We start from the raw sequence: 18,808 nt of genomic DNA, 5'->3' as shown, positions 1-18,808 counted from the left end.
AGGCCACCACAGGGGGCTCCTGCTGAGGGTAGAACACCTGTTGGTCGACAAGGCCGCCATGCTGGTTGTTGTGATGGCTGCCATGGTTACCGAGGGTAAGCGACAGCGGCATTCGCTGCTTATAGAGCTCGTGGGCGGAACTTCTCTGTGGCATGCGTGTGACAGCCTGGGGGGAGGGATCTCGTTGTGTCGTGCCAGGAGCTGACTGGAGGAAAGGGTTGTGAGAGGGGCGATCGGGGAAGAGACTCTTCGAGCGCCGGGGGAGGGGCATAGGGGCGTCCAGACTGTGGTGGTGTGAGGGTGACGGAGATGGGGGGCTGCGGCTGCTGAACGGACGATCAGAGCGCATTGTGAGAACATTAGCATAGGCCCCCTCGTCCAGGGTCAGCTCCCTCTCCCTATCTCTGTCAGGCAGGCTCAGGCCCCGCAGGTGGGTGTGCAGCTGCGACAGCCGCTCGGGAACGCCGTCCGGAAGCACGTTCTCGTAGGAGTGCTGACGACTCAGCTGAAGGTGCTGGGCCGACGGGGAGGAGGGGAGAAGCGACGGGGAGGAGGGGGAGGGCTCAAAGTGGCTGACCAGCCCGTCCCCTTCGCCCACCAGGCCCAGCTCGCTCTGGGGAAGGTAGTGTGTAAACATGTCCCCGCTGTGTGGGTGAGTGTGCGTGTGGGAGTAGTGCGAGTGCAGGTGATCCTCGCTGATGTCGTACAGGTTTCCCAGGTGGGCGCAGGCGTCACAGCGGGCCTGTGGCGAGCGGACAGTGTAAAGGCCGGAGTAACCGCTCAGCTTGGTCAGGCAGGAGCGACAGTGGCCGGGCCTGACGCTTTGTGTCCCCTGGCCTGCACCCGGAGCGTCAAATGAACCTCCAGCTTTGTCCTTTGAGCTGCAGGGAGAGAGGATGACATCGATTATACACACAAGAAAAAAAAACTATGAAAGCCCTTGAAACATGGTCACGGTGTTCATTTTCTGCTGAGCATGATACCTGCTGTGTGTGTAGGTGCTGTATTTCTTGTCCTTCAGGGAGTGCAGGTCGGCCTCTGCGCTGTGACTGTGGTGCAGCAGGCTGGCACTCAGCTGCAAAATGGGTGCGTCCACCTGGTGGGAGAGTGTGTGAGTGTGTGAGTATGTGCTGTCAGGTGGAAACAGGTCAGGGGGGTAACTGTGGTCGTCACCTCCCCCCTGGCTGTCTCGCTGGTAGGGCGGAGCGGACTGGAGACTGGCCTGGTCTGAGTCAATGGAGTAGATCTTGGATCCTCCGCCTCCACCTCCCCCTCCTCCTCCTCCTCCTCCTCCCCCTCCTCTCTTCCTCAGCTGATTGATAGGCTTGAATCCTCCCCTCGCCGCCGCAATGGAATCAGAATCTTTGTGTGATGGCGGCCGGCTGGAGCACTCTGAGATGTCAGAATGTGGCGTCTCTTCAGGCAGATAGCGCTGGCTCTTCATTGGTGCAGGTCCAGGTCCAGATGAGGGGGCGGGGCTTGGGCCTGGAGATACGACAGTGGGCTGAGTCTTCAACGTCTCAACACTTTTCTTCCACAGGGCTCGAGGTTTGGAGCCCTGTGGCACAGCGGCGAGGGCCGACCCAGTGAGGCGGGTCTTGCCGTTGTCGTTCGTGATTGACAGCTGGGGCTTGTTGGGGCTGGTCTGAAGAGGGGGGGCTTTCTGTTGAACCGGGAATGGCGCAGCATTGTTAAGGAGGTTTTTGTGTCGCCCGGACAATGACAAGAAACTGTGCGGACCAGCAGCGTTGCTATAGAGACCAGGACCCTTCGGGGGCAGATGGAGTGAGTTACCTAGGAGACAAGGAGAGATGCACCTCAGACAGCAGATACAATACACGGATGTTGGGATGGATGCTCAGCCTGATCCATTATCTACTGCCCTGGCACGCTGCGTGTGCCACCTAATGTGCTTCTAATCATGAGGCGAGCTTATACATGACAGTCAATCCGATTACAGTCTGGAGTCACCTTTATTTCAGCATATGTAGACTGTATAGAAAAGGCAGGGTGACCTCTGTACGTGTGAGCAATGGTATCACAGGTGGTATGTTTGCCTGCTCTGTGCGAAGTAAAATATACAATATAAATACAGTGTACAATATACACTGTAAGGTGTACTGTGCGTGAGTTATAGTACCTTTCCCCGACATCACATCTAAGATGTTGGGCTGCAAGAGGACAGTGTTGCGTTTGGGAGAAGACAAAGCCATGGACTTGGCAGACTTGAGCAGATGCAGCATGTTGGCTTGAGGACTGAAGTCCAGCTCAGGATTCTTTTTCTTCATATCTATATGAACGCCGTGGATACAGCTCCATATACCCTGAGAGGAGAGGAAACAAAAAAGGACAAAACAAAACAAGAGGAGAGGAGAGGCAGAGGGGAAGAGAGATAAGGAAGATAATAGAAGAGTTATTTCCCAACCCAATGACTTCACAAGAAAAAAGTTCAAACATGCACAAGACTAATTTCCATGCCCGGTAAATTAAGGGACACCTCTGTATCCTTGTCTCCGATGCGATTACTGCAAACCTTAACCTCATTTTGTTTTGTGATGTGGCAAGAAGAGATAATCGCCACTTTTTTAGATGAACGGCTTTCAGAGGCGCCTAGAAAATTTAATTTAGGTGATGATGTCACTGAAGGGGGCTTTTGAGTGCAAGGAGATGTTCTTCCTGAAGCCACTTAACCTCCCGCATCGCTGCTCGAACGGTATGCGCAAAACGAGAGATACACACACACACACACACACACACACACACACACACACACTTACACAAAGACAGACATCGCACTCTTTTTGTAAAACATTTAATGTGTGAAATGCTGCTCGTCTGGAATAAAAGCCCTTCCTCACACAGAGACATGACATATGAATAATGAAAGAATGGTCTGTCTGGATGAGCCCATTTCTGTTTTCTGTGTGTTTGTGCGTCTGTGTGTGTGTGTGTGTGTGTGTGTGTGTGTGTGTGTGTGTGTGTGTGCGTCTGTCTATCTGTCTGCCCGTGTGGTCAACTCTGTCCATCCCCTCGCTCCTCCTGTATATGTGTTACCATTTTTAACTTTGTTAGACCAGACTCGTGTACGTGTGTGTGGGTGAGAGAGAGCTAGGACAAAGCTTTGTGTAGTGTGTGTCTATATGAGTGTGTGTTCACATCATCCTCATAGCGGTTTGATTCCTCCATGCAGTCCGTGCCGTTAGTTCATCTCTACCTCAGCTGGACTATATCATCTTTTATCACACACATACGGCACGTACCCAGACTCCTTCTATATGTTAACAGTAACTATTGTGTGTCTCAGACTTATGATTGTCCACATATTTGCTTTTTTCTTTAACTGAAACAATCCTGTTTCAGGCTTCAAGTCGTTTTTTGTGCGTTCCTGTTTGCATTTTCACTGCATCTGAAGAACCATGAAGATTAGGCAAATTAGACTGCTTTGTCTGAGATGCAACAGACAGAAAAATCGTTTTTGTAATTTAATGTGTGATGTTTGAACTGTTGTTGTTAAACACCACAAAGGCTCCACGGCTGTCTTCAAAGTCGCAATATCTCGCCGTCTTTTTTCTTGTTCTTTTTCAGCTTCAGTACGAAACCGCATTAAGACAATTTGCAAATGCAGTTAGGCTTTGTTTTACTAGCTGTGTCTCTGTGTGTATAGCCTGCTCTCTCTGTCTTTCATACTCTCTAGGAGGAGTCTGCAAGTCGCCTGCACTGTTTCAACGTCAATGACATTTCACGAAATTCCCATCCCGAGCCCTGATATTGACATTGCAATAAGTGCTTTGTTGCAGGCCTCAATCAATGCTGTACATCAGTTGTTGCACTCTCGAGGATGGTGTTTGATCAGTAAGTGGTGTTCAGCACTGCAGATTGTAACGGCAACATCTCAAATACAACCTCAGAAGCAGAAGGAGCAAACAATGGACCATGTTCCTGCAGTGGAAAATACAAATGTCCTTATCCTCACCCTGCTGATTGTGAAGAGCAGACCAGGCCTCCCAGTGCAGACACCAGTGAAGCAGTATCTCAGCCTCCAGTAGAAAAGGTGTTCAGAGATGAAGGTGAGGATGGAGAGGCCCATGGCCGTGGCCAGCATGTAGAAGACACCCGCCATGTTGTCGACGTCCAGCTGGCTGGACATCACCTCGTTCTTCTCGCTGTGGCAGATCCCAGTCAGCCACTGCGCCTCCAGCTCCTCCATCTCACCTGTTGAAAAGTTCAAGTTCAAAAACTGTATTTGTCCCCGAGTGGGCAATCGGTTTTGCAGCAGTAGCAATAACAACACAGGGCTAGACACACAAGATAAAAAAACACACTTACATAACCACGATTATAAAAACCTATAAATACAGGAGGAACACATGAGGTATGAATTTACAATATCAGTGAAAAGAACAGGAATGGTTGGAGATTTGATGATACTACCTGTACTACAGAGTTCAGCAGTAAAACGGCAGAGGGTATGAAAGAGAATTTATACCTTCAAATTAAACAGGGGTGCAGGGGTGGTTACTGTCAGATATAATGGCTTCTGCTTTTTTAACAGCTGTTTGTTGTACAGTTCAAATGGACATTTCTGCTCAGCGCCAATGATTTTGCAGCTGACTTTGTTAATTAGTTTTTCTGTTTGAGGTTAAGGGATGCATACCAGCAGAAGGCAAGTGTAAAGTGACTCAATAAAATATTTATAAATCAGTGTGATCAGGGATCTGTCAACCGGGAACATGGCTGGCTTCCTCACACAATCAAAGACGCTTTTCTTACCCTGCATATCTGTGGTCAAATTGTCTCAATGTTGTCCGTTAATTAAAGTGTTTAAAGGAGTTTGCTGGTAGCGTCTGGAATCAATGCATATGTCACTGCTATACATAATTTATAAGAGAGGACGCAGCCTTGGGGGGAACCAGTTGATGTTAAAGACAGACCAGATAGAAGTACATTTATTCTCACTCTCTGAGTCCTGTTAGTGAGGAAGTCCAACATCCATCCCACATTGTTTGAGTCCAATCCAAAGCACTCTGAGTTTCTGCACCAGCAGGTGGGGGTGTATAGTGTTGAAGGCAGACGAGAAGTCCACAAACAACAATCTAGCATGGTTTTTTACGACCCTTTAAATGCTTGTATATGGTGTAAAGCAGAGTTATAGCAACCCCCTGTTGGTTCGATGTACAAATTGTAGGGGACGAAGGAGATGTTCAGTCCCGCCCAGTAGCTCTGTGGAAATGTAGGTGAAGTGAAAATTTAAGATGGCTGCAGGTTAGGGGCGAAGGAATGAAAGAGAAGGAATAAAACGAGGTCGAGAGAGAGAGAGGGAGGGAATGAGCGGTAGAGGGAATAAGAGAGGTGTGGTGGGAAAAAGGCCATATCGTGACGAGGAAAGATGCAGGGGAGAAGGGAGAAGGGGCGAGAAGTGAGTTGGTAAATGGATCGTAATGAAAAGGATACAGGAGGTGGAGTGAAAAAAAGGGCTGTGGGAGGAGGGAGAAGAATTGATAGTGATGGAGTGATAAGGAAAGATGGGAGGAATTATTATCAGGCCGAGTGTGTTTGTGTGCCGCATGCGCACACCGGTGTTTGCCCCGAATAAAAAGGCCGGGTGTGAAGCGAAGCGCTTTAGTGGTTTCAGCAGTTTGATTTCTGTCTGGCTCATTCTCTTTCCTCCATTCGCACCATCTCACAGCTTATTATACAGAACAATCTGGAGGAGTAAACATAACAGGACATGATGGACACACACACACACACACACACGAACACACACAGTATAATGATGATGAAATGGTGTGTTAAGACTCGCCCCTGATAGCTTTCTGACAGAGGGAGGAGAGAGTGAGAGTGTTAGGGGAGGGGGAGGGAGGAGGGAGAGCTGAGTAATGGCACAACTGAAATAACAATAAAAGCCATGATCATCTGAGAAACTTGAACTTAAATGTGTGACTGTGACCGTGTGACAGAGATGCTGCAGAATGTTGATGCGTGCGAGCGCCTCACCATCTCCTATGATGCCCAGGATGGCCAAATCAACCAGTCGCTTCCAGTAGGATCCTTTCTGCAAGGCGATGCCATAGCCTGTGGTGGCAAAGATGTAACCGCTGCCGATGGTGACCAGCTTACAGCCGTCGTCTCTGCCCGCCATGTAGTTCAGCACCGCAGCGTCGTAAATGAAAGCATCCAGCTTCCTGTAAGAGAACCACACATTCTGGATTTATTATCTGGGGGGTTTCCAGCCTGTACATGATAAATCTTAAGGGTTATGACACTATTAACATAAACGGCAGAACATTAAAATAACATATTTCTGCAACACAAATTTAGATTTATTTCACTTTCACTGATGTACTGGATATTTTGCCTACAGTAGTCAGGCCTCTCAAAACGATTCGGTTAAAGCAAGGGGATGTTACTTTTGAAAGAACTGCTTGCAACTCATAAACATACCCTGTGACATCGGTGTGCTTTAAAGGGATTAGTTTGACATTTTGAGATGTCACTTTTTTTGCAGAGAGATACGAGAGTACTCCTTTAAATATGAAGCCAAGATATAGTCCTGCACAAGGACTGTCTTACATGATGAAATAGTTTTGGGAAATATGCTTATTTGCATTCTTGTTAGATGAGAGGATTGATCTCATCTGTCTGTTAAATGTGAAACTACAACCAGGAGACAGGTCGCTTAGCATACAAACCACATCGAGCCCTTTTTACACTTTGTTTTTGAAACCGATTAAACAAATTAGATAAAACATTTTAAAGGTGCTAAATTACAAATTCGGAGCATATCTATCAGTGGGCATTTACGCAACGTTTACGTGACGCCGCCGTGGGACGGTACGGCGTTATCAGCGGTAATGGCGCAGCGCAGAGCGACGGCGGAAATGAATGTGTTTGTTTGCTGCTATATTAATGCTCTTAATTTCAAATGTGAATGAAACTGTATTAATTCCATGTAAAAGTAACAACAACTACAATGTACTTGGGGTTTGTCTTCATGGTAAAAGAAGATAATGTGAAATTTGATACACCAGGCGTCAACACTGTTAAGTCTACTGAGCCTAATGTACATAGTGTGTTGTGTGCCAATAACAATTTGACTCAGATCCACAAACAGACCAGTTGGATTACTCACAATTTTTTTGGAGCAGAAATTCTCACACTGATCAGATTTTGACTGTGACTGAGAGGACTGTCCGGTGAGCACATGAGGATGTCTTTGTTCGTACTGAGCTATAATCTGTTATTCGCAGGTTTTGTCATTATTCTGACATGACAAGCTGAATTCAAACAAAGGGGCCACAATTTGTATCCGACAAAACATTCCCCCTATGTGGGCTCGATACATCCGAGCTCAGCAAAAACATAGCATATATATAGCAGCAGAACCCTTTTTAGAACTTCGTTATCAGCAAAAAAAAAATATTTTATACAACCCTATGAATACACCCTGGTGCTAATCAATCCCCCTGGGGTTCTCCATGTTAGAGATGGATAAATATTAAACACTTTGAATGGAACTGTTCACCAAAGGGCATATGTTAAACGCAGTCATTGAGTAGCTGTTATTGCAAAACCGCACAGAAGTTCATTAATTGAAGTCCATACAGCATTTGAAAACGATACACTGTAGATTCATTAAAGAATATAATATTTTAAATGTGTCACGGCCTATTGAATGACTTTGACAGGAACTCCAAAGTGTTAACATTTTCTCTGATTTTAACAACAAATGTTGCCGAATTGAATTAAAGACTGATGATTCCGCAGAACACATTATATATACTACAGTTGTGATGTTGTATAAACAAAGCCAATCCTCCTATATTTGATATTCAGCATCAGTGAAGTTATTGCAGAGAGGCTACAAGCAAAATCATATTTGGAAAAAATACCCAAAACATCAAAGCACACGAAACTAATGAACAAATAAAAGCATTGCAGCCATCCTTCCATTAGTGTGTTTAGGAGGGAGAATAAAGGCAGCAAACTACAGAACAAATTACACTCTCCCTGTTTTGGCAGCTCCATCTCTCCAGCAGCAACAAGACTCAATAATGAGCACTTGCAGGCAGCGTCTGCTTTTTTACCGTCAGTGACACAAACGCTGAGCACATTCTGCAGCATTTTAGCATAAGCTAGTGCTGAGCCCCACAGGGCCGAGTTTTCAGTGTGATGCAATGTCTTTTTCGGTTTGTTCTCACATGTTCTTATGCATATGAGCTGTCTGCAGACAAAATTAGCCTCCCAGGTATAAAAACTCTCAACTTGACACGAGTTGACTTGACAAGATTACAGTACCCGGTCTTGAGGGTGACCAGCGCATCCACGACGCCAGTCTGATGGTATTTGGTCATGTACTGATGCATGTCCGGATAGTTCTTCCTGATGTTGCGCTCGGTGCTGCCGTTAGGAACCGTCCCAAAGCGAAATGGAGGGGAATAGGAGTATGGACTCTGGAACTGCAGTGAGGGAAATAAGGAGGGCAAAAGAGAGACATATTGTTTCAGATGGAATTGACAGGAGGAGGAGCACAAGAGAAGAAAAAACAAAGAAGCTAAAAGACAAAAAAAAAAGCAGAACGGAGAGACAGTAAGAAGTTTGAGAAAGCGGAGGGGAAGAAAAGGAGGGAGGGAGAGAAAGTGTTAAGGTGAAGGAGAGTCAGATAGGAGGAGAGAGAAGGAAGGAGAGTGACAGAGGAGAAAGGAGGGACAGTGGAGTGAACTCATCAGTCATCATCATTGTGTGTCCAGTCTAGCGTAAGTCTGGCTAGGGTTCTGCTGACACTGCCAGCCTCTGCAAACTACACACACATCCAAACACACACACGTCTTTGATCTATACAGCCCGTGTGTGTGTGTGTGAGCGCGCGCCACTGGGTCTGCTGTGCTGGCAGTGTTAGCTTGGTGACAGCTACGGCCAGAGGGTTTGGGATGTTGAAGCCCAAGGGCGCTCCCTGGAGAACCCTGTCTGGCCGCAGGGCTGGCATCCATTACAAGAGCAACCCTGACTGTGAATGTGTTTAGTTTCTTCTGTGTGTGTGTGTGTGTGTGTTTCCATATGTGTGTAAACGCACCTTCTTGTCAGACAGTCCAGTGACTTGGTCCACAAACTCTTCCTGGATCATGAAGGCAGCCAGGTTGGCAGTGTAGGAGGCCAGGAAGATGACAGCGAAGAAGGCCCACACTGATACAATGAACTTACTCGTGGTGCCCTTTGGATTCTGCACCGGAACAGAGTTGTTGAACACCAGACCCCACAGCAGCCATATGGCCTTACCGATGGTGAATGATGGACCATGTGGGTCTGAGGGAGACAGGCAGAGGAGGAGAGGGAGGATATACAAATTAGAAAGTGTAAAAAAGACTGGTGCTGTGTGTGCTGAAGAACCAAGAAGGCAGGTAAAGGAGTATGAAATCGTACAGTTTTTCAGCTGAATATATGAGGCTGATATTGGGGTTAAAAAAACAGCCAGTCATGTCAACGTATTAATGTACATTTTAATATAAATTATTATGTTTTCACTTGAAATTGCTGCCTTACTGTTGCCTACCGGCAGTGTGAAAAAAAAAGGGTGAAAAGTATCATTGCAGAGGTTCTAATTCTTGAATAAATGCCACCATCTTTTTAACGACAAAAGACCTTCTAAGAGAAAGGGTTTTATGATCTAGTTTGAGGGCATCACGCTTCCTTCAGAGGAGTGACATTGTAAATATCAAATATAATGTGACAGTATTATTGGCTTTTATTAAAGCCTACAACTCACAAATTTTGCTTCAGTAATTGTGGATGACAGGCATTTTCTTGGGTTTACGAGCATGATTAACGGATGCAGACTGAAAAATATTTTGGCCAACTAGATTGACCTTTACTTTTAGCAAGTCAAAGCCACCATGACTATGATGCAGTGAGTAAACCCTCTGTACAAGTGAATCTAAAAGAATGTTTTTCAGACTAATATCTCACAGAGAAAAGGAAAAAAAAAACTTCTAGTGAATTTGCGCCTCAAACCAGACATTCACCCGTCATTAATATTGAGTTGAACTTAAAAATCAACATGACAGTTTATTTCAAAGTGCGCCCTGATGGGTGATATGCACCACTGTGACACAGCAAAGAGATTTAAAAGAATAAATCAATTTATAAACCACTATTCGATCTCATGCCACTCTCAAATCTGTACAGTAAATATTGAGCAAAAGCCAGCAGCCGGTTGGCTTAGCTTAGCAGTCGGGAAAGGTTGGCAAACTCACAGTGACAATAGGACTCCAGGAAGTTTCTGCTCCCAGCTAGGATAATGTCTGGCACATTCCCCAACATGTTGTTTTTACTCTTCAGCTTTTGTACAGATTAAACAAATCAGATATAACTTGTTAATTAGAGAGCTTTAGAGATGCTGGTAGATGGATTTTGTTATCTTTGGACAGAGCCACGCTAGCTTGTTCCACCTGTTTCCAGTCTTTGTGCTAAGCTGCGAAGCTCCAGCTTCATATTCATTACAGACACGAGAGTGGTATCAATCTTTTCATCTAACTCTTATCAAAAAAAAGCCAGTACATGTATTTCCCAACAATATTGAACTTTTCTTTTCAAGACACAGTGTTCTCCTGGAGGTGAAACAAATAATTTGAGAATGAAAATAGTTTTAAAACAGTTTTACATTTGTTCAAACAGTGTGTAAGAGGAAAAATTAGCAAACTAAACATGTGTTCAGAAAAAAAAAAATCCTTAAAAAAAAACATAATTTACTTGCAACACCTGCATCGGCGTTTAGGTCATTTAGATACAGAATTTATCTAAAATCAATTTTACGGATCACAACATTTATCTTCAATTCACAGCCAGCAGGGCAGCTCCAGGTGCTGATTTTTGATGAGGTGACTAGCTTCAGGAGAGAATTGTTAATGCTCTGTTACATTGACTAAACTGTCTCAAGTCAGGGTCATAATAGGTCACTTCCTTTGCTCCAGGGGAAGCTTGGATCTTTGCTTCTTGCGCCTGGGAGCGACGATTGGTGTGATATTCCTGATTGTGTATGTGTAAGCCTACCTTTGCCTTGGGCCAAGTTGCGGTTGAAGCCCAGCGGACTGACAAACTCAAAGAGGAAGACGGCGATGGCTGTGACAATGAGCAGCATCACAAACATCATCACCCAAACTGATGCACTGAAGGGCTCTGAGAGGGGGGAGAGAGAGAGAGGGAGGGGAGAGAGAGTTAAAGAGAAATCGAGTTCATGAGACAGAGTGGAGGAGCAGGAGATGCATAAAAAAAGTGAGGGACGGAGAGAAAGGGGAGACAGACCCGGAGAAATAAAGGAGGAGACGCCAAAAAAAAAGAGAACAGGCAGGATAGGGGCAGACAAAGTGAGGAAAAGATGATAGGGAAGACACAGAGAGGGGAGAAAAGGGAGGCAGATGGAGTGAGAGAGTGGGGAGGGAAGGGAGGAGAGGGAGAGTTAGTCACAGAGAGTTTGACGGAGTACATTTCCATATTTCTCATTATTCCCTTGGATGAGAGCTGGGAGAGGCCTGGGGCGGGGGGAGAAGGCAGAGGAAAAGGGGGAGAGAGAAAAGGAGAGAGAGACAGAGGGGGAGAGAAAAGAATCAAACCCACGAGTGATCTGCTGTGCCCTGCTGTGGGCATATGTATGTGATCTATTTGTATGTGATCTGTGAGAGTGTGTGAGTGAGAGTGTGAGTCTGCATGTGTTTGGTGTGTAGCAGGGCAGGAGTTCAGACAGCGGGATGAGTGCCAGAGACGCTGTACCCAGACAAATTGTATGTAAGTGTGTATGTGTGTGTGTGTGTGTGTGTGTGTGTGTGTGTGTGTGTGTGTCACTGTATGTCTAAGTATGTGACTGCCAGGGTTAGCCAACCCAGAGAGATTGTGCACTGAGGTGCCTCTAATATGAGTGCGAGGGATGCTGAACCGTCACTGATACCCTGGCCCAGGCTCAACACACTCACACACACTAACACACACACACATGCATACAATGTGCTTTCATATAAATACACACACAAAGCATTCACCCCTTAACATACATACGGCCAAAGCACATTCATTCTCCACACACCCTTGATTCAATACGCAAACATCCTAATATATTCGTGCAGTATTAGACACACTTCCCCCCATTTTCACACACACACACACACACACACACACACACACACACACACACACACACACACACACACACACACACACACACGCATACTGACACATGGCTTGATACACAGGGACCAACACACGCATGGTCCAATAGATCCCCTCGCTCCCTGTCTCGCTCCAATGACAATACAAGACATTAGGCGAGCACAGAGGAGCGCTTCAGTTTCTAGTCATCTGAGCCACTGGAGGAGGAGGCAGAGGAGGAAGAGGAGTGAAGATGAGAGAGGAGGAGGAGGAGAGGATAGTATCAAGGAAGCTTTGTCTGAGCTGACTTTTCAAAAAACAGCTGGCACACTCCGCTTCCTCCGCTCCGCTAGAAATATTAATGTGCTTAGGGTGTTGAGGCCTAGATAAAGTCAGAGTACAAGTGGAATTTGGCCAGCATATACTGTCTGATTAAAATATTCCATTTTACGCACGGGATTTTGCCAACACGTGAACATCTCCCTTTGTTTTGTGTTCCCCGTAGTCGGCTCACTTCGGGACAGTCAGAGAAAAAGATAAAAAGAAAAAAAGCTATGGTTAAGTAAGACAAAAAGAAAGATAGATTTACCGAGGAAGGCAGACGGCGAGACGGTCCCATTGCTACGTGACACCATGACGCTGATGCCAGTCTCCACAAAGGGCACAGAGAAGTCAATGGCCTCTGACCTCTCCTCGTTGATCGTCAATGAACCGACTGCCATCACCGCCTTTTTATACACCACCTGGTGGACAGAGAATAGAATGGTTACAGTGAGTGCGTGACTCACCACCTACACTGGCATATAAATATAGTGAGCTCCGGGAAAATTTGGCCAACTTCAAACAATTTGTCTTTGATATGTTTCCCTCCTTTTTATTTTGGATGTGAAATATCACAGTGACTGAGGGTATGAGCTCAGAATGTCAGCTATAGTTGGAGGGCATATTCAGCCATATCAGATGAAAAGTAAAAATGCAGCTGTCTTTTTCATTGTTCCACCATTTCTGGTTGTCTGAATGTATTCTGACAGACGGAGAATCTGCACATAAAGATGTTGTTTTTAGTATGCAGTAAAACGTTATGGTTTTTTATTTTTTTAATTTAATTGTCTAAAGGCTCCCAGCGGTCTGCTCACATAAACATTACCACAATCTATGGATCATATTGTCAGCTTCCATTATCAGACGTTTTATGTTTCACTTTCAACCTTTAGGGATTTTACTGTGACAGCACTTAGCTTTAATTACCGACGCCAACGAGGTTATGTTTTCGGTTCGGTTTGTTTGTCTGTTTGACAGCAGAATAATGGAAAAACTACTGGTCCGATTTTTATGAAATTTGGTGGAAGGGTGAAGCCAAGGCCAAGGAAGAACCCATTTGCTCTCCTAGTTTAATCTGGGGTTGAGTAAATAATTTCCAGAAAAGATAAACGATATTGACCAAGTGTAATTTAAAGCCCCAATGAGAAATATTATTGACTACATAAATTACAGGTAAGAGTGTTACCTTAGTGATGATAAATTAGCTTTTTGTAACAATTATTACATCCTATTTCTTTTTGTCTCATGTCACAATGTATATTAAAATATTTGTGAGTCAACTAAAGAGTGATAGCAGCTTCCAGTCCTGTGTGTTAAGGTGGTTTGACATTTTTGTTTTACAATTGTATCACAGATTGTAGTTTGTCTTTCTTTTTCATTTTTCCTTCATGTAGGAAGAAACAAGCAATACAGTCAATCTAAATGGCAGTTGGCATTATGCAACTGAATGATATATCTCATGTGTCATTGAAAAGGTGCTAAATTCAAAGTTCAGACCAATAATATATCAACACACAACTATTTGCTATGTAAAGAGGAGATGTAAAGTCTACCTGAGCAGAGAATGCGGTTGCTCTCCCTCTGTGTGTGTGTTGTAGTGCATCTGAGTCTCCCTGTTGTGCCCAATTGGCTAGGTAATCGCTGCCGCTATGCACTGCGCTCATACGGCGGTTACCACTGATAACGTCGTCCCGACCCACTGCGTCATCACGGAAGTGTAGCACCCACCCTACGGTTCCTCGCCAGCACTGTTGCCGTTGTTTGCACTGTTAGCACCATTAGCTGCTAGCACCCTTAGCTGCTATCTCCATGTTGAGAGCCGATGAAGACAATACATATGCTCAAAATTTCATATTAGGAACCTTTAAATAATGAATGACAGATACGACACGCTTATTTGCTTTTATTGCCAAATACCCATATCTGTTAGTATATGACTAAACAGGCAGCAGCCGGTTAGCTAAGCTTAGCATAGCATAAAGACTGGAAGCTATAGCTTTAAGACATAACACACTATCAGTACGGTACAGAAGTGCTGGTGGGTGGATTTATGTACAATTAGCTGGTGGTATCGATCTTCTCATCTTCCAAGAAGGCAAGTAAGCATATTGATATTTCCCAATAATTACATAGAGTCAGACCGATATGGTATGGTAGTAAGAGAGAGACCTGCAGGACGTACCTCTCCAACCATGCCGTTCCACACATTGTTGATCTTCTTGCCGTGTTTTCCGTTTGTGACCAGGTAGAGGTCATAAGTGAACTTGACGTTCCTGGCTATCTTCTTCAGAATGTCAATGCAGAAACCTTTGCAGCACTGCTTAATGTAGGAACCTCCTGATGTGGTGTTACTGCAACACACAGACACACACACACACACACAATCAACAATTAGGTCATATTTTTTACATTAGACGACATTTTAGAGTTGTTCAGGCGATTGTGTGGATTGTGAGTGTAACTGTACTATTGCCGCCTGTTCGCTCCACATCTGGTGGTTCCAAACTGTAAAACTAGAATTATGACAGTGCAGAGTAACCATGAATACTGCTGAAGGGCAGAGAGAGCTTATATGGAGTTTGTGAGTGTGTGTGTGTGTGTGTGTGTGTGTGTGTGTGTGTGTGTGTGTTTCCCTCAGTGCTTGAAAACACAGGGGTACTGAGCAGATGCTGCTGGGCTTAAAATAGAGCTGGGCTCTGCAGAACAACCAACCTACATGATTAAAATATCAGCTGTCCTTCCCAGCGTCTCTCTCTTCGTTCCTTTACGCCGTCCTTTTCTCCCCTCCTCCTAAGTGTTTCACTGATTACGTCCGTAAGGGGGTACTTCTCTGAAACTCACAGCCTACCTACTGTACATACACTGAACAGCCAAACAGACAGGATGCAGTCAATGGAAACTGATGTTCAAGTAAACTTTTCTGACAGCCCTCTCCGAGGACCTCGGAGCTGTGAACTAAACTCAATTGTAGGATCAAATAATACTCATAATCTATTAAACTCCACCAGCATTTTCAAAAGTATTTCCATGAAAACTTTTTTTTTTTTCGCTCCCGTGTCAAACATCTCTGATGTAGCATGTATGAACTGGAAGCGTAACTCTGTGACCTTTTCACTTGCCATGTTAGCTGATTCAAGGGAAAGTTCATAAAAGAACTGAGGAATTCACACACAGAGAACGACTGTCAAAGAACTGAATCATCAAAGGATTAAAATGTCTTTTAGCAGCAGTCGACTGTATCTGCGGCACAGCATAGTGTGCATGTGTGCAAATGTGTGTGTGTGTGAGAAAGATGGCATAGTATTCATACAAACGTGTGTGTGTGTGTGTGTGTGAGTCTTTCTATGTACAGAGTGTGCCCCAGGTGGTCTAATGCACATATAATGTATACATTAGCTCTCCCAGCTGAGCCCTTTCTGTGTCCTTATGTCACTGTGTAAACACACAGACTCCCCAAGATACTCATACGGTACATCTGTTTGATTCATGCCATACTTTTGTAATAACAAACACACAAATGAAATGGAAGTAGTGACTGAGTAAATGTGGCACTTATGGATGGTTGGATGAATGTACGCATGGATGGACGCACGGATGGCTGGACACGGGGGAAAAAAAAGCAAATGTAACCTAAACAAAGGCCCCGAAGAGACAAGTCATCTTGGCCTGTGACCGCTGAGACTTCCACGGCGATCGCTTTCGGAGGAAGGTTGAGAAATCGGGTCACAAGTTAAACTTCCCATGCCCGGTGATTCAGTCGTCTAATTGTCCGTGCCTACAGTGTCGTGACTACATGGGTCAGAAACTCAATAGTTATTGTGTTGCATCTTCTGTCTGCCGTCTCGGGTCTATCTGACACAATAGCTTTAATATGGTGGATTCTGTTTGTTGAAAAGAAAAGTAAATAAATATTGCAAGAGAGTAATTAGTTTGAGTTCTTTCCCTGTGGTCCCTATGTCATCCTGTGTTATCCTATCCTAATTGCTATCCTGAACAATGGAACTATTTTCTATTGTCTGGTAGAAATTTTTGACATTCATTGAAGTCATGACAATAATGCTGTTAGACATGAGTAGAATGCTGGAGAAAAGATGGATTTTAGTTGAGTATTTGGACTGTGTTGTGGCCAAGTTATCAACCAGAAGATGCAGATGCAGATACTGAGCAAGTGGCAAATAAACCTGCAGCAATTATGATTAATGCTTATGTACTCTGAAATGGCTGTGTCCAGATAAGCTGAGATGTAAGCTAAATTGCAGAAATTAGCAGAGAGAAACAACGCTCTTGTCATGCAGAGGCTCTTATTGAGGCGTCGGTATATTGCAGATAATTGGAGCAAAACCCAACATGTCGAAGAATTCGAGGGAAGCTTCTTTGAGAAAGTTTTACTTTTTCCAGACTATTTGAGAAACATCTCTGCGTTGCTTACACATTCAAGAAGGCCTGCAAAAACATTTCAGCCACTATAAACCGGCTTTCAAGTGATTTTCAAAGAGGAGAGTGCAATTTTATTTTTTGACATGTAGCTGTTAAGAGGGCCGGGCGGATTTCTAAAAGCATATGACATACATGTAGAGTCTGTAACACAGTTACACAGATGTAAACAATAAAATGGTTAAGTTGTGGCAAAATGCATGTTTTATATGTATGAAATCTGTGATCACTGTGATAAGAATTTCAATCTGTAGGAACTAATATCATTTGTAACAAAGGATGATTTAAGCCGTTCAGCCCACTGCTATTGTTTCAGTGGAGAAAGTGTTATAATATGCAGTGAGGTGGTGAGTGGTGAAGTATTAAACTGTATACATACATTAAGAAATAAACACATTTGATGAGGTAGCGCATCAAAGTCAATAAAGAATTTGTGGGACATTTCCATTCCATTAGCCGATGCCGTTACTGCGAGCGACTTAGTGCACGCAACAGATAATGAAATATTCCTGTGATCCTGAAGTGATCACGTCTGATATAGATATGCTAATGACTATAGAACCGTCTAAGTAAACAGAAGTGTTTTCCAAAGAGTAGGTGCTGAATAAAGATATGGTGAAATGGGGGTATTCAGGGGATTAAGGGCTTTTTTGTTTTCTTTTAACAATAGAAAATATGGAGTAATTGTGCGGTCCCGTCTGAAGTGGGAAGGACACGCCACTATTGGGGAGCCGCAGAGAGAGGAGTCAAGGCCAGGTGAAAGGATGACGTAGCTGCCGCAGGGAGTGGAGAGCTAAGTGGCCGGTTGTAGCAGAGCACAGAGCGCAGGCTGGCGAATACGGTAAGACCATTGCCTGCAGATATACCCGTGCGACTCCCGAAGGAGCCTTGAATGCCAGGACCAGAATTTTGAATTTGATGTGAACAGCCACAGGCAGCCTGTGGGGAGGGAGGGTGTGTGTGTGTGTGTGTGGGGGGGGGGGTGTATTATATATGTGGGGAGGCAACAAAGGAGAACTTGGGGAGGTTGCAGACAGGGCAGGCTGCAGCGGATGGTTTGTAGCTGCTGAACAGAATACTTTACGAGCCTGGCTTGGTGGGAGTTGCAGTAGTCCAGATGGGAGATGACAAAAGGTTGGGCTGCGTCCCACATGAAACATCTTTTCATTTTCTGTCTCAAGGTACAGCTCAAGCTGGGATTTATGTATTTATTTACCGTTTTTCTGTAACGGGGACACTGCACATTCATAGGCATAACTGTAAATGTGTTAACCAAAAGGCTGGTTTTCATCCCTAGAATGGAAGCCAAAGTTGGGCATGACGATTTGAATCGCACGAGCAATTAAACACCTAATTTTTTAATCACTGCTAAATACTAAAACAATAAATTTAAGGCATTGAAATGTTTTACTTTGAGAACCATCTCTGTTTCCACTAGCTGATTTTGCAACTAACCATTATTGTCATTATCATCTAATCCGCATAATATTTTCTCAATGTGTTGATTATTGATCGTTTGGTTGATAGAATGTCAAAAAATAATTCAAAGTGACTGTTACAATTTCTTAACGCCAAATGGGAGGGCTTTTTGTTTTCTCCGTCCTACTGTCTAAAACCTAAAGATATGTTTGATCTAACTAATCCTCACAACTGAGAAGCCAAAAGAGGGAATATTTGGAATAAATAATAAAAAATTTTTAATTATATGATTATTAACTATTAAACATTAATTCATAATTTTCCTGTCCATTGACAATTCAGTTAATTCACAATTGTTTCAGCTCTAGTGCAATTTCACTATTGTTCGCTTGACAATTACTTAATTGTCAACCGAACAAATTCAGAGTAAATTCATAAAAAGACAGAAAACAATATTCAAGTTGCTCAGATTATCTCAATGATATATAATAATGATAAT

At 44.2% G+C, this 18,808-nt stretch overlaps 1 protein-coding gene across 2 annotated transcripts in view; it reads right to left on the bottom strand.

Moving 5' to 3' along the window:
• Positions 1-18,808, bottom strand: part of grin2ab (glutamate receptor, ionotropic, N-methyl D-aspartate 2A, b) — a 100,913-nt gene that overhangs the window by 3,883 nt on the left and 78,222 nt on the right. For both annotated transcript variants that reach the window (XM_068737422.1, XM_068737423.1), the window contains 10 exons: positions 14,639-14,807; positions 12,725-12,878; positions 11,047-11,172; positions 9,074-9,303; positions 8,299-8,459; positions 5,998-6,185; positions 3,974-4,212; positions 2,141-2,324; positions 984-1,794; positions 1-881 (listed from right to left, as the gene is read on the bottom strand). The exon at positions 1-881 is cut by the window's left edge and continues 3,883 nt beyond it. In XM_068737422.1, the coding sequence (XP_068593523.1) occupies positions 1-881; positions 984-1,794; positions 2,141-2,324; positions 3,974-4,212; positions 5,998-6,185; positions 8,299-8,459; positions 9,074-9,303; positions 11,047-11,172; positions 12,725-12,878; positions 14,639-14,807 (3,143 nt within the window). The remainder of the gene's footprint in view (positions 882-983; positions 1,795-2,140; positions 2,325-3,973; positions 4,213-5,997; positions 6,186-8,298; positions 8,460-9,073; positions 9,304-11,046; positions 11,173-12,724; positions 12,879-14,638; positions 14,808-18,808) is intronic.

The sequence above is a fragment of the Cebidichthys violaceus genome, unplaced genomic scaffold, assembly GCF_023349555.1.
Source record: "Cebidichthys violaceus isolate CVI_PGR_0920_01 unplaced genomic scaffold, fCebVio1.0.p SCAF_79, whole genome shotgun sequence".
NCBI lineage: Eukaryota > Metazoa > Chordata > Actinopteri > Perciformes > Stichaeidae > Cebidichthys > Cebidichthys violaceus.
Note: the sequence above shows the minus strand (reverse complement) of the source record. Positions and strands in the feature narration are given on the sequence as shown.